A 16,839-nucleotide genomic window follows, 5' to 3' on the forward strand; every position below is an offset into this window, starting at 1 on the left:
GTCTAGTGACAAATAAAGTCAGTGAATTTTAACAAGGTGTAAAATTGTATAGACGTGTTTTTTTTTTGTCATTGCTCATCCTGGAAGTTCTCACAGAAATCTCTCTAAATTCTACACACTTTAAGTGTAGAAAGAAATGTCTATTGATGGCAGATGACATGGTAGGGTTCAAGCTATCAGCTTGGCTAGAGTAACTCAAATGGTCACTCTTTACAGTGCTGGTTAAAAGAAAAATCTTAGGATTTCACAAAATCTTGACAGCAGGTGAGACCAAATCAGGATTCATTCCTGTCTGCCATGAAGAGGAATATGAGACTAGAGTCTAACAGGCTGAGGCTTATCAAAAACCCGGACAGAAGATCTGATCTGATTTTTTTCAGGATCAGGATAATAATGCTGGGTTTATACATTTTTACTTTCAACCCTAAACGACATAAATAAGAGTGAGAAGTCGTCCTCATGACCCACAGCATGATCCTATATACTAAACTATAGCACTTTCTCCTATTGAGGTGCTTGTGGAAAGCTGGTAGTCTGACCTCCATATAATCTCAAGGTCACTCTGATAAAGAGAAAGTTGAATAATTAAAGCTAATAGCCAGTGTTATTGACTGAGAGCAGAACGTCCCGGTCCGTACTCCAACACTGTCTCCATAAAAATGATACCATCATACTTTTTAATGATAGATTTAAGCGGTGGGCAGAGCAGGTGGGGGTTTGGCCAAGCACAGGAGCACGGACTATTGTCAAGTGCCTAAATGAGCTTGCTGCTTGAAAATTGGGCACCTTGCAGTGAAGAACATGCAGGTGCTTTCATTAGTCTCCATTCAGGAGAGAAAGGGCTGTGTATGGTCTCTATTCGTCACTGGCTCTCTGTACAGGCTCTCATGTTGAATTACATCAATTTGTACAGGCCACCTAAATGGGCATGACACACTTCTGTATGTACTGTTGTGGGAGCACATGTCTGCTCAGAGCCTCCAATAGAGAGATAGAGAGTTTTATTATATATATATATATATATATATATATATATATATATATATATATATATATATATATATATATATATATATGCACACACACACACACACACACACACACATATATATATATATATATATATATATATATATATATATATATATATATATATATATATATATATATATATGAGAGAGAGAGAGAGAGAGAGAGAGAGAGAGAGAGAACCTTCTATGAGCAAAGTTGAATACTTTCACTTTAAATAATTTCAAAATAAATAAATTCAGAAGTACCAATCAGAAAAACCCACTTTTTTTTACTAGTTCAGAACTAATGATGGGACTTAATAGAGTTTGTATCTTTAACAAAGGAAAATGTAATGTGCGGTGGATGCTGCCAGAAGCAGGGATCGAACTTAGATCTCTGTGGTAATGACGATCTCCTGCATATAGCAGATCAGACCCAAACGCAGACGCATTTATTAACATAAATGAAGACTAAAATGACTTGCGTAAAACATAACAAAGCAAAACATGACTAGAGCCTGGAAACTTGAATAACATGAATGGAAAACAACCATACATCAAAACCCGAATAGCACTGCGTTCGGCCTTTCGGCTCACACATAACGTTACGTTGAGATACAAATAGCCATTTCATATATACATTTACATTTACAGCATGTGGCAGACGCCCTTATGCAGGGCGACGTACATAAGTGCTTAAATCTCTACCATTGGATACATTCATAAAAAATGATTTCACTTCAATGACTGACCATGTCAAGGACTTATGTCACAGACTCATATACAGCAGTGCATCATGGGAAAACAGGGAACAGGTGAGAAATAGGGAAAACAATAGAAAAAGGTTGTGATGAATAAACCACTTGCCAGCCCCCTGGTGGTTTAGCAAGGAACTATTCCAGTAACATCTGACAGAAAATATGGACTTTAAGTCCATACTTTCTGACTTTAAGACATCTACTAAAAGCGACTTTTAGTAGATGGCTTTTTACACCATAATTGTTGAATTAACTTCATTCAAATGCGTATGTTGGTTCCATGTGATTGTACTGATTAACATTTACACAATCAGTTGTCGTTCTTCCAACATGATTCGCTCGCAAAATTTCACTACCCTTATTCTTATTTTTTGAATAATATCAAACCCAGAGCTCATGTGTGATCTGAGAATCAAACCCACAATGCTGATGTTGTGTAAAATTTTATCAGATATCGTTGCTCTTTTCCACCATACATGATATAATCACCTACATTTAATCCTATAGTTCTAATCGGTGCTGACATCATTGTGTGATTTCACAGTGTAATTTGTTTATGGATAAATAATTCAGTCTAAATTCACTAAAGACGCTTTAAATCAGTAGAATTAAATATACTTGATTGTAAATGTTGCTCACAAAGGCATCAATTTCACTTAATGCTGATTGCTAGACTTTCTTTGTACTGTGACATAACAGACCTGACAGAAACTGCAATTTCAGTGCATCTGTCTGTCCTAATGACTGTACGCCAAACACCGAATACTGCATAGGTTAGTTCAACTAATGACTACATGCAAACAAATGCTAATGAATGGTCCATGTTTTGTGACGTGACATACGGCTAAGTACGGTGATCCATATTCAGACCCATACTCCAAAATGCACACACACAGCAGTGAACACACACACACACCATGAGCAGCCATTTATGCTGCGCCGCCCGGGGAGCAGTTGGGGGGTTCGGTGCCTTCCTCAAGGCCCCGGACTCGAACCCACAACCTTCGGGTTACGAGTCAGACTCTCTAACCATTAGGCCACGACTAATGCCTAATGATACGTTGCATTCTACATTTTTTATACCAGACCCTTAGCATAGCCTTCCATATGCATTGTAAAGAGCATCTTGCTTATTTCAGCAAGACGATATATGTACCAAAGCACGTTTTGCACATATTCCAGCAGCATGGCTTTATAGCGAATGAGTCCAGGTGCTAAACAGGCCTGGCTGCAGTCCAGACGTATCACCCATTCAAAACACTTACCGTGTTATGAAGCGAAAAATCTCTGGGGTCGAGATGTTGAAATCTTACATCAAGCAAGAATGGGAAGGCATTTTGCTTTTAAAACTCCAGCAATCGGTCTCCTCAGTTCCCAAAGACATACAGAGTGTTGTTTAAAGAAGAGCTGATGCAACACAGTGGTAAACATGCCCCTGTCCTGACTCCATGGAAATGAATAGCTGGCATCAAATTCAAACTGAGTGTATATTATTAAAAAAATGAATAACTATTTTTTTTATAAGAATAAAGCAACTTCTTAGTTAGATGTACAGTATGTCGATGTTCTTTGAAGTAGTTTTATATAGGGTTTAAATTATTTGCAAATCATTGCAATCTGTCTTGATTTTTTTTTTTGAGACTTAAAGCGACAAAGCGACTGGAGAGGATTCAGTTTCAGTGAGAGTGAGACTGGTGACTAGTTGTAGCCGTGTCCAGGGAGGTGACAAAGTAGATACGAAGTGACTTGGTGCAGCGACATCCAATGGTAGTGAAGACAGTAGAGCATGTGATCCGTGACAACACGCACTGCTTCTGTTTTTATGGAATGCTACTTGTGCCACACAGTGATAAAACCCTATTACTATGGCAATCAGTAGTAGGAACGCTAACAATGCTACACTGAAAACGTCCACTGTGTGTGTAAACGTATTCACTATGTGTGTAAACGTATTCACTGTGTGTGTAAATGTATTCACTGTGTGTGTAAACGTATGCCCTTTTTTCCCTAATGTGTAAATCAGCAGCTTTTACTAAAAACAAATAACTAAACAGAAGTCTATGTTCTCAGCGTATCTCAGGCAAAGACCATATTGAGCTGGATTTTATGAACAATATAAAATATTAGCTCTTTTGGTCATTACGAATGTGAAATGCTCAAGATTGTTCAATCCAAGCACTGTATAGAGAGTGGTAGCCTGCTAAATTCTAGTAATTAATGAATTCATGAAATTCTAATAGCGCCATCTGGAGTACTGGAGCACTGGTACACGATGACCAGTTCAAAACTCCAGAGAGTCTAATGTTTGTAAGCTCATGGATGAGGCTTATCTTCTTGTACATGTCTAGCCTTCACTTTAACTACGCTTTGTAAACACTGCATAACTGATAATGACTGACTGATACAGAGTGGCAGCTTAACGTCTACATAATAGCCGAGCTGAGAGAAAACGCTCGGCCTCGCTCTCCTTCCCCTCCCGCAACGGCACTCAGACGGCAAAGCAGCGAAACACGTTCACTTATCATAATCATAACTGAGAGCACGAAAATGACGTACCGCTCTAATGATGTTATAAGGCACCAATAATGTAAAGCTCTGATTTGTTTGTGCAATTGATTATCTCCTGTGGAATAAAAAGCAGCACCAGGCACGCTGCAGGAAACCATTAACAGAAACAAGCGATGCTCTGTGAAAAAAGTGTGTAATCTAATTCAAAGCTGGTCTGCGCTGTTTACAATAACTGTTATTAGTGTCCTGTGGCAGTTGTTTATTCTTAAGTGGGATCTTTCTAATGAGTCTGTGGGTTTTTTGTGTGTGTCAACGTCACCTTTCTCTTTTGCAGTTGCAATTGTGCTTTAGCCAAAATAGGATGATTATTGCATTGTTTGACCTTCAATTTATATTTTTGGTTTACATGTCTCTTTTTTTTCCACATTTAAATCTACCACTATCTATATTTTTAGCAGGAATACTGTACTTCACACATATATACAGTATATGTATATATATATATATATATACAGTATATATATATATATATATATATATATATATATATATATATATATATATATATATATATATATACAGTAGCCTGGATTTTGCAGCACCAAACAATTTTTGGTTTAGTTTTTTTTTGCTAGTGGTATAAAAAAAATTTTTTTATAAAATATTAACTATGTGGCTGCAAATTGATCATCTCCAGTTCTTCAGTATTGTTCTTTTTCCACAAAACCTTATAACCCCAGCACACAAGACAATACTGCCCACCACTGAGTAGTAGAACATTCACGGCACAGCGTGGCAGATGTTAAATTTTCATAGCCTCCTCAAAAGGTAGAGTCTATTCTGACTGTTTTGTGTACTGACTGAAAATGTACCTCCCAGTCCAGTTTACTGTCCAGGTTTACTCCTAGATAGTTCATTCCCATATCCATAAAGAATGATCTCAGAGAGCGCCTTATTCACCTTAAACATTTCTAGCTAGGAATTTTATCTTAAATGTGATCAGGACCAATATCAGAGCAACTCTGAGGAAGGAAAATACTAAATAAACTAATATAAACTAATAACTAATACTAAAATACTAATAAACTTTTATCTTGGAGAGGAGGCGGGGCTAAACCTGTTACTAGGTATGACACATTCTTTTGACACAAGACTGTGATTGGTTGTCTAATAAAAAAAATAGGAATATTTTTAAAATCTGGTCTATTATAAGCCACTTTGTCTCTATGTATTTGAGGCTATATCGTGTAGGGATTATGTCCGTGTTATGGACATAATTTTGATTAACACTACTATGGCCCCTCAAATATCACTAAGCAGAGCAGAGAAATTAACAATTTTCATCTTTTCTACTTAGAATTCAATTGTTTTCAATACATGTTTTTTTTAATACTATATCGTCGCTGTCAGGCGGAATCCTTGTATCTCCAAATCCGTTATTTTTCAGGAAATTAAAAAAAACGCCGTACCTTGTCTGCAGTGCACAGGGTTTAGTCCGCGTTGCAGTGGATTGTCTTGCGCTAAATTCCTGTCCTCAGACGAGCACCAGAACTAGCGGGGGTCAAGATTTTTTTTTCTTTGAGCCCAGTGTTTTGAAGACATTTACCTCAGAAGACGTGTTGATTCGTTGCGACTCTTCTTGAGGAGAAATATGCCGTGAAGCTCTCCCACGGAGTGAGGAAGAGGTGGACAGTTGAATTGTCCAATGGAGTTATGAGATTTGCGCTCAAGCTATTTTCAAGACTTTAGATTGGTTAATAACGTAAAAATAACAGACCCACGTGGGGACTGACCAATAGCATCGATATGTGAATAAATATGAAATTGACCAAATTTGGACATAGGAGGTTTCCGCCCGACAGCGACGATATGGTACTTTGCCATATTTACAACAGAGACTATAAAATATATCAGGATGTAGTGGAAGTTGCTAGCTCAAGTCACCTTACCCTCAGCTAGATTCTCAGTTGCCATTCACCTATACACTTATACATGGCAGGTCTCTGATAATAAAGGGCTTATATGATATATGAACTCCAACAATAAGATGAAGTCCTGTGTCGGAGATGTTATGTCTAATATGTCTAATATGATTGGTCACAAAAATAATCCCTACACGATCTAATCTGTATCATATTATTAACTCGCTATCATTATTGAATATTGTACACAATACATTTATTCTCCCTCTTCACCTTTAGGCCATTTTCACCTCTGATAAAGAAACTCTTAAGCCTCTTAAAAGTCCTCATCATTACTCCTAACACTTCTTGAACTTAAGGGTTAAGATGCTTTGTGAATAACATTTATCTTTATTAGGATGTTCTCTTTAATTCTAAATGGAAACGGACACATTTCTAAGAATTTTCTTAGACTTTCATCAATAGGAGCAACTCTGTGTGCTAAAAATGGTCATGACTATGGGAACTGTGCCATATCTACACTCACTGAACAAAATATCTGCGCATTCACACAATCTTCATCAGCCAATCTTGTTGTAGCAACAAATTCAGATCAAGAGCTTCAGTCACTGTTCCTGTCAAACATCAGAAGGGGAAAAATGTGATCTCGGTATCTTTGACTGTACATGACAAGGTTGTTGCTGAGAAATGGGCCGTTTTTTTTTTGTTTTGTTTTGTTTGTTTGTTTTTTTCCAGAAACTGCAGATCTACTGCAATTTTTATGCACAGATGTCTCTAAAGTTTATACAGCATGGTTTGAAAAATAATAGAGAAAAAAAAAACTTGTTGAGAAATGCCTAGGGGTTAAGAGAGGTCTAGCCAAACTGACAGAAAAGCTACAAAAAAAATAAACCACTCTTTACAAACATGGTGACCTGAGAAGTGGATGTGATAACAAACCAATAACAAGGATCTGAGGCTTTAGATTCCTGTTCTTGACTGCTTGGTACCTTTCGTTCTTGCATTATTGAACATCTCACAAGACCATCCACAACTCCTGTGTGTTCTTATATTCTTCCAACTCTAATAAACCACACTGCTGCAGAGACACCTGAGAACTTCTGTAAGGACTATAGAGATATACTATAGGGACAAACAGCTAATTATTTAGTTTGTGAACACCTAATTATTACACCCACATGTGATTTTTGAATACTCTGTTCCAGATGTACAGTAGTTTACCATTTACTGTTATAATAAGTTCCACTCTTCTGGGAAGGCTTTCCACCAGATGTTGAAGCTTGAATACAGGAATTTTTGTTCATTCAGCTACAAGAGCATCAGTGATAGATGGTGGAGGTCTGGGGAGCAGTCGGTGTTCCAGTTGGGACAGATCTGAGTCGGGACATTTACGGCATTTGGCAGACACCATTATTCAAAGCGACTTTTATCTAATTTTATACAAGCAAGCAAAGGAGGGTTAAGGGCCTTGCTCAGGGGCCAAGCAGTGGCAAATTGGTGGATCTGGGATTCAAACTCACAACCTTCTAATTGGCAATCCATCACCTTATCCACTAGGTCACATCCCACACTAAAGTTCTTTAAGACCAGCATTTGTGTTTTTTGCAAATTGTAACACTACAGAATACAGACATTTTATACAAATCTGTGCTTTCATTCCGGGGGCACGGTGGCTTAGTGGTTAGCACGTTCGCCTCACACCTCCAGGGTTGGGGGTTCGAGTCCCGTCTCCGCCTTGTGTGTGTGGAGTTTGCATGTTCTCCCCGTGCCTCGGGGGTTTCCTCCGGGTACTCCGGTTTCCTCCCCCGGTCCAAAGACATGCATGGTAGGTTGATTGGCATCTCTGGAAAATTGTCCGTAGTGTGTGATTGTGTGAGTGAATGAGAGTGTGTGTGTGCCCTGCGATGGGTTGGCACTCCGTCCAGGGTGTATCCTGCCTTGATGCCCGATGACGCCTGAGATAGGCACAGGCTCCCAGTGACCAGAGGTAGTTCGGATAAGCGGTAGAAGATGAGTGAGTGTGCTTTCAAATAAGATGCAACAGTGTCCAATTGAGCCCTTGTATTACTTACTGCACTACCAGTCTTGCATACTGTGGCTGGAAACAGATAGTCAGTCATCAAGTCCATAAGCAGAGTGTCTAAGATCTAAACCACAGTGAAAGAAGCCAGTTAGTGTGACCTGTAACCTGAGTGATTCACATCCCTGTAAACAAACTTTTTCTCTTTACAGCACTGAGAGAATTAAAGCATCTCGGAGAGACTGCAGCCACACACTTATGTAAATGATACGCTGTAGCCATGTCTGATGCCATATATCCATCCAAACATCAAATTAAATTTAGGAGGAAAAATTAAAGTGGCCATAAAATAGCATGTGCAGCGGGCCGCGTTTTGATTAACTCGGTGTAGGGGAATAAATGTGACACTTTTGAAATCGCACTTTCGCTACTAGATATATGGACATTGCACATGAAGAAATAAATAATATTGGATGAGATCTAATTTTCAATGCTTCACCTAATGGCTATATTTATAGTATGTTGAAACAGTTTAATGTCATGTATATAAACACTGTTACATGTATTTATGTTAGAGAGACTCCTGTACTGTACTACATGATGCAGCATGTACATTATTACTGTTATACATTTCTATAAATATTTGAATTATTCATTTTCCATTTCAGGCTCATTGGATGCACTGAAGTGGTTAAACTCAATAGTAGGATAACTGTTTCTAGGCACTGTTAAAATTTATGACAAAAATGATGCCGTAGTTACACTTCAAATGCAAACTTTCCAGTGTTTTCGTATAAGATGATTACATCACATGCTAAAAATCTGCCACTTTTGCTTGCAAAAGTATGGGCACCCCAAATGAAGCAATAACATTTCATATCATGTTTAGTACTAATTATGTTAAAAAAATAAATAAATAAATGTTTATATTTTTAAACTTTACATTTTTACTTATTTTACAATTTATTTTTGAAATCTATTTACTTTTGTTTGGTCTGACCAAGCATGACTAAGCATACATGCAGAATGTTGCAACGGAATTTGCATCATTGACCAATAGCACTGCTTTAGCTGCATTGACTTCTAAGGTAGAGGATGATGATATTGCAAGTGAAGCTTACACCATTTTAGAAATATCTTCAGTGGTATTTTGCTATAAATTTTCCCTCTCTAGTGGGTATCATGAGTGTTATGATGTCTTTAGCAATTCAGCTCACAGCCGGATTCTGTGAGATGATAAGCATTATGGATCGCATTATTGATCTGATACTTTTTGAATCGTTTTGATTCACTTGTCAAACCTGACAAGCTTGACAACATCTGACAATATCACATGTTTAATTGCTATCAATAGATGACTTTCTTACAGTATCAAGGCTGATTAGCATTCTACTCAGAGCTCATAAAGTTCTGGAACCTCGAATTTACTTGTAACAGGAAAAATATTCTCTTTGCTCAAATGCTTAGAGAGATAGTCAAAGTCTGTGGCAGAACTGATTAAATAAACCAATTACCTCCATTTCAAATGGTGGGCGGAAGCGTTCTACACCAGATAGCAAAATGAGTGATGATCCAGAGCCAACCCACACTTACAGCTAACGCTTACTCCATTTTTTTAGCCCACCATTAACATTCTGATACGGGTTTCTCAGATATGATATAGACCTGTTTTGTACACTTCTGGCCTGAAATGCAGCAAAAGCTTTAGATATAGCCGGTTGTGTCTGAATCAATTCTGAACCAGATTCCAAATTACATGGAGGGCCATAAATATATTTTTTTCTTTATAATTGACCTTTAAGTGACAACTTTATAGCCCTAAGCTTTAATAGAAACCTTGCAGCCAGAACTACTGTCCAAACAAAATGTCTTCTGACCAAGCATGTGATTATTCTGCAAACAATACACTCATCATTCACTTTAATAAGATTATCTGTACATCTGCTCATTTATGTGGTTATCTAATCAGCCAATCACGTGGAAGCAGCACAATGCATAAAACATTTGCAGTCACAGGTTATGACGTGCAGTAATGTTCAAACCAAAGATCAGAATGAAGAAAATGTGTGGTGTCTGACTTTAACGGTGGCATCCGTGTTGGTGCCACATGGCCTGTTTTGAGTATTTTAGAATCTGTTGATCTGGGATTTTCATCCACACATCAAAATCCATAGTCTACACAGAATGGTGTGAAAAACAAAAAATATTCTGTAAGCAGAGAGTCAGAAGTCTGAAACACATTTTTAGATGCTTTTCTGCTCACCATATTTGTAAAGAGTGTTTATTGTGGTTACTATACAGTATACTTCCTGTCATTCTCTTCTGCGCTCCTGTATCAACAAGGTGTTTCAGCTTGCAGACTCATATTAATAGGTGTTTCTGCAAATGTGGTCATTATATCAGTGCCATGGAACATCTGAGTGTGTTCAGGGCTTAACATTGGGCAAGAGGTGGGAATACAGAATGGATGGGTGACCAAAGTAATCACAGGGCACCATTCACACACTCATTCACACACTCATCTACAAGCTCATTCACACCTAGAGTAAGCCATGTAGACAGAATGGGAAGAACATACGAATCTCTCTCTCTCTCTCTCTCTCTCTCTCTCTCTCTCTCTCTCTCTCTCTCTCTCTTGCTCTCGCTCTCTCTCTGTCTTTTTACCTTCAAACTAGGTAGCAATTTGCAAGCCTACGTCACTGATGTTTACTATGATTGCATATTTTTAGTCAGTGGAGTGCAGCATCCCTAAAGGTCCCAGAGAATCAAAGCACACCCCAAACAATCATCTCACTCAAGCAGCAGACAAAAAAACAGGAAAGACAGAGAGGGAAGAATGAAGCCAAACGACTGGGGAAATGTGGCGTGTCGTGTAATGGCACTTTGCACTAGAGCAAATTGAATTCAAAATGTCCATCCGGCCCAGAATGGACAGGCGGATTAGAGAGGGATGCAATTCTGTTTTTATCGCCTTGAGTGCTGAAAAAGCTTGCTAAGAGTATTCTGATTTTAATACAAATATCTAGAATTTGAGTGTAGTGGGGACTTAATTCCCTGTCAAAAGATTTACTGCTCAGGAATCTTTAATACCCGCATGGCACACAGTGGGGGAAAGCAGTCATAATAGGAATGCAGTCTAGCTGAAGAGTAGGACAATATAAAATTCTGTGGCACACGTCTCAGCCTGGGATTAATGACAGCACTGCATGGATGGAGTTCGGCTGTGTAGCTGTGTAGCTTAGCACATATTTCTGCACACTTTAAATACGTGTTTTCACTCACTGGCAGGCAGACTGACTGATCCCCATTGTTAAAATGCATAAATGAAGTATCAGTCCCTTTTCCACACATATATTTGAATCTTGCCAGCATTTACCCCCACCTCCAGTGTTATACCAGTTCTTACTCACAAGCACACTTAAGTCCTTGATTATTTTAATAGGCATCATGCATTTTTAATCATCTTTGACCATCATCAAACGTTTCATCTTAAATGTTTCAGTAAATTCATCCAATAACCTCCGGTGAACTGATGATGTTCATGCACAACTAGATGTTTTAGGTTTCTGAAGCCATTTTAATAATGTATGAGTTTGCCATTTGTGCGGAATAGAGCACTTAATATTGTGTGCTTTGATGACTATCCCAGACTAGTTTTCAGTAAGAAATGGCTAAATGGCTTAAACAAGTCATTATTGCTTACTGCTTGTAAAGAGGTTAGGAAGCTACGAGGACACTGGAGACGTTTGGTATGTCTAATGATTTTGTGCACCAGCTACTGTACTGAATATTTTTACACACACACACACACACACACACACACACACAACTTTATTTATGACCTCTCTCTCTCTCTCTCTCTCTCTCTCTCTCTCTCTCTCTATACATATATATATATATATATATATATATATATATATATATATATATATGTATATATATATATAATTCAATAAGAATACAAAAAATATTTTTATTGTGCTGTTACTGGAAAATAATCAAGGACAGGTGATGTGATGAAACCTGATTTGAAGCACAGAAACTGTTAACTCAAGGTTCTTGATTATTTTTCTATGACAGCACATCCTCAAGTGTTCTCTTGCTGAGGTAATATTCAGACAGAATTAACTAATCAACCTTCTAATTGGGGGGGGGGGGGGGCACGGTGGCTTAGTGGTTAGCACGTTCGCCTCACACCTCCAGGGTCGGGGTTCGATTCCCGCCTCCACCTTGTGTGTGTGGAGTTTGCATGTTCTCACCGTGCCTCGGGGGTTTCCTCCGGGTACTCCGGTTTCCTCCCCCGGTCCAAAGACATGCATGGTAGGTTGATTGGCATCTCTGGAAAATTGTCCCTAGTGTGTGATTGCGTGAGTGAATGAGTGTGTGTGTGCCCTGCGGTGGGTTGGCACTCCGTCCAGGGTGTATCCTACCTTGATGCCCGAAGACGCCTGAGATAGGCACAGGCTCCCCGTGACCCGAGGTAGTTCGGATAAGCAGTAGAAGATGAATGAATGAACCTTCTAATTGGCAATCCATCACCTTATCCACTAGGCCACATCCCTACATTCCACACTAAAGTTCTTTAAGACCAGCATTTGTGTTTTTTGCAAATTTTAACACTACAGAATACAGACATTTTATACAAATCTGTGCTTTCATTCCGGGGGCATGGTGGCTTAGTGGTTAGCACATTTGCCTCACACCTCCAGGGTTAGGGGTTCGATTCCCGCCTCCGCCTTGTGTGTGTGGAGTTTGCATGTTCTCCCCATGCCTCGGGGGTTTCCTCCGGGTACTCCGGTTTCCTCCCCTGGTCCAAAGACATGCATGGTAAGTTGATTGGCATCTCTGGAAAATTGTCCGTAGTGTGTGATTGCGTGAGTGAATGAGAGTGTGTGTGTGTACCCTGCGATGGGTTGGCACTCCGCACAGGGTGTATCCTGCCTTGATGCCCGATGACGCCTGAGATAGGCACAGGCTCCCCGTGACCCGAGGTAGTTCAGATAAGCGGTAGAAAGTGAGAGTGAGATTTATTTATTATTAATTCTTTTATTACATTGAATTTATCTTTTAATTATTTTTATTGATTATATTGTTATATAAATATTATTATAATATAAAATATATTGTTATTTTTAGATACTAATTTATAATTTGGGGAAAATCAGATTCTTTTGATGTTCTAAAGTATTATTTCGAGAAATGTTCTCATTGTCAATGCCACAAATGTTAAACAATAATGTTGAGAAACGTCTTCACTGAAATATATTTACTTATTTACTGTTATTATTTTAAGAGATTTTAACTCCTCGTTATTATTTTTGGATTACTGGCAGAGAATTATCCCATTAATAAATAATTAAAGAAGCCATTTAAAAAACTGTCAGTACATCTACATTCCTTCTGCACTAGACAGTGACTAAGCTTGCCCTAACTTGCCAGTCCAATCTTGCCAAAATCTATGTCAGTCCAAATGGAGGTAATTTCACTAGATTGCAGAAAGGGACTTAGTATCTCTCTAAACCTTTTTCTCTGTCTTTTTCTAGGTATATTTCAAGCGAGACGGTGAGCTCATTGAAGTGATCTCCTACGTTTCACCGACGGTAGCCGACGAAGGAGGAGGTTCAGCAGGTGTGCGCAGGGCTAGGCCTCTAATCAGCAGGGATATGGATGATACCAAAATGCAGAAATCACGGTCTCTGCTTGGACGACTCTACACGGAGAGTCCGAGACGGAGCTACGCAGCCCGGCAGGCCCGTTACGAGACCAGTCCGGCTACAGAGGCTATTCCGGAGACAGTGGTGAGCCGCGAGTTTCCACATTGGGTGCAAAGCGCCGACCCAGCCTACTTCTTCAGCAACACCCACCTCCCACAGAGCGATGGTTCTGTGACCGTGCAAGCCAAGCTCACGTGGACCCTGAACCCTCAGATGGACAATGATGCCCTGTTTAGCTGTGAGGTTAAACACCCAGCCCTCTCCATGCCTATGCAGACTGAGGTCACATTGGGTGAGTAGTACATCATCAGTGTATAGAGCTTGATGTTATTTTAGGACCATAGCAATTAATGAGGTTACCTTGGGCACTACACAAAAGGTGTAAGGTGTAGAGAAAGGTGCAAGGTTTGAGTAGGTTAATGGTTTAGAAGACTTATCACATGTTAACCACAAGATCACCATATACCCTCATGTCTGAAATGTACAAGCAGCCAAAAATAATCCAAACATAATGAAGTCAAACGACTTCTTCATGCCAGTGCCACCAAGGTCATGCTGAGGAAGTAGGATATCATCAGTGTATGGGATGGTTGAAAAACCTCAATGTTACTGCTTTATGTTTCATGCCAAAACCAAAGGGTCTATGAATGTAGCTCCATGGTTTAGCAGGCTTATCATAGGTTAAACCCGGGGTCATTCTCCATGCTTGAAGGGTACACGCATCCTAGCATCTCCAAACAAAATGAATGTTGTGAGTCACAGACACAGGTGGAGACATAGGTCATGATGCATGAGTTATCATCAATTGATGGTATGGCAGTGCTTGAAAGCTGATTTAGTAGCAGAACTTCAAGGCTATCTTTGCGAGTTCCTAATAACCATGTGAGGTCTAGAAACTCTGATGAGATTGTGCCTGGGTAAATAGAATATAGAGGATTGGAGAAATTGTAATGATAATTCGTGAACAAATTTTGGCTGATCTATAAAAGAAATTCCTGCTTTACATGGCTAATTTTTGGTTAAAGTCAAGGTCATGATAAACTTTGATGTCTGAAATTTGTAGGTGGCCAAACAAGAAGAAATCACACACTTACTTTATCCATTCCAATGCAGACCCAGGTCATATTCAGTCCATGGGATATGATTGATTTATGCGATGGTTGTGCTTTAATGCTGATTTAAGACCTAATAATGAAGTTACTGAACCTCAAGGTTATGTTTTGGAAGTTCATATTAACCACCCTAAGCTGAAAGATCCTACACATTACTGACTTTATGCCTCAGTAAATAGAGTGTAACGGTTTGAAGAAGATGAAAAAGTGCCCCAATGATGGTTTAATTTAAAAAGGTTTAATTTGAAATGGATTTTGTAAGGAATATTGAAGGTTTAACAGGTCAATCAGTGGTTAAACTCAAGGTTACCTTAAACATCAAAGCCTGAAGGGTACAATTGTCTAAACCAATTCAATCAGAAAACTAATTTGCAGGCCAAGCTTATGCAAGAAGGACAGCAAAATCTAGGTATTTGGTGCACTGAATGAAAACCAAGGACAAACAACATATCAAATTCTTGTGTATTCTAAATATCTGTATTCTCCTACATCCAGAATCTCTTTTTCTTTTTTCTCTCTTTTGAGGTTAATAAGACAAAAGAGCAACTTGTCTTCTTACAGTGAAAACACAAGAGCCCCAAACACCTCTGTTCTGAAGACTTTCCCATATAGGAAGACCTCATTTGCATCTGAATATTATAAAGTTTAGACACTGTAGACTTCCTGTATAATACTATATAAATGGTTCCTTTAAATGGAAACCTTACCTTGACAATGATTGTGCCTATTTTTTTGTGTTTATTATGGAATACTAAACATGCACCATACAAGTCCTTTGTACTGTAAGTACAACTGAACCCATTAGAATGTCCACATTAATAACAACCTTGTAGCCAGAACTCTTGTCAGTGCTGACCAATCAGAATTGAGCATTCATCTGTGCTGTTGTATAAAATTTAACCAGCCATCATATTTGTGCTTCAGTGAAGCTGCTAGGACAGAAACGACACAGCCTTGACTCAATGACTCAGAATTCAGCGTCCTTGGTGACTTGAAAATTTCATCTACCTTTTTCAGGGACTGTTTGTCTTGCTGAACCCAGCATTCTTGGGAAGTGACTAAATAAGTTGACCTTTGAACACTGTAATTTTTCTTGCACTGATCAGGACTTGGATAAAGGAACCTCTTTCTAAATCAGAGGGCAAGATACAAACCAACCTGCAGTCATCACTTTTCTCTTGGCTTGTCCTCTACGTTCCTTGCTCTATCACCACTGTATCTTTTTACATTGCCCTCTGACAGATGCGTTTAGAGCAACTCTGACTTCCATTTGTTGCTTAATTGTGTTACAGCCAAGCAGATTGCAAGTCCTAACGCTGAAACGCTGAATCTTGCCATGATTGACAGGCTAATACATTGCACTGCCAGTGCGTTAGATTGAGTTAACTTACAACCATTATTGAAAAAGTCAACCTGAATTAGGCTAGTGGAGTGAGAATTGAACCACACGCTGGCCTCCAAGACGCTATTGTTGTAGATGCCAATGCTGGTGTGATACTACTAATAATAATTTACTGTGCTAATTAAGATGCAAGGGAGATTTTGAGTTAGTTTGTTTTTCATCATTCTTTCGCTGAAATTGCTGCATTAGTATGCAGCTGGAAAAGTGAGGCAAAATGAATAGAATCGCGACAGGTCTTTTTTTTTCATAGAGACCTGAACACCGAACTGACTGTTAAAGCTAAAACAAAGATGGCCTCCAGCAGATCCCATTATCATATCAAAACCTGCACGTGCTTGCAGCCTTCCATCTGTCAGCCATGGGAAGAGGAGGGTGAGCGATATGAGGCAGACA

The 16,839-nt window shown here is 39.0% G+C and overlaps 1 protein-coding gene across 1 annotated transcript in view; it reads left to right on the forward strand.

Moving 5' to 3' along the window:
- Nucleotides 1–16,839, forward strand: part of igsf21a (immunoglobin superfamily, member 21a) — a 284,131-nt gene that overhangs the window by 241,779 nt on the left and 25,513 nt on the right. Inside the window, exon 6 of the mRNA XM_060858045.1 lies at nt 13,762–14,224. Within this exon, the coding sequence (XP_060714028.1) occupies nt 13,762–14,224 (463 nt within the window). The remainder of the gene's footprint in view (nt 1–13,761; nt 14,225–16,839) is intronic.

Source organism: Tachysurus vachellii, chromosome 22, assembly GCF_030014155.1.
Source record: "Tachysurus vachellii isolate PV-2020 chromosome 22, HZAU_Pvac_v1, whole genome shotgun sequence".
In the NCBI taxonomy this organism is placed as follows: Eukaryota; Metazoa; Chordata; class Actinopteri; order Siluriformes; family Bagridae; genus Tachysurus; species Tachysurus vachellii.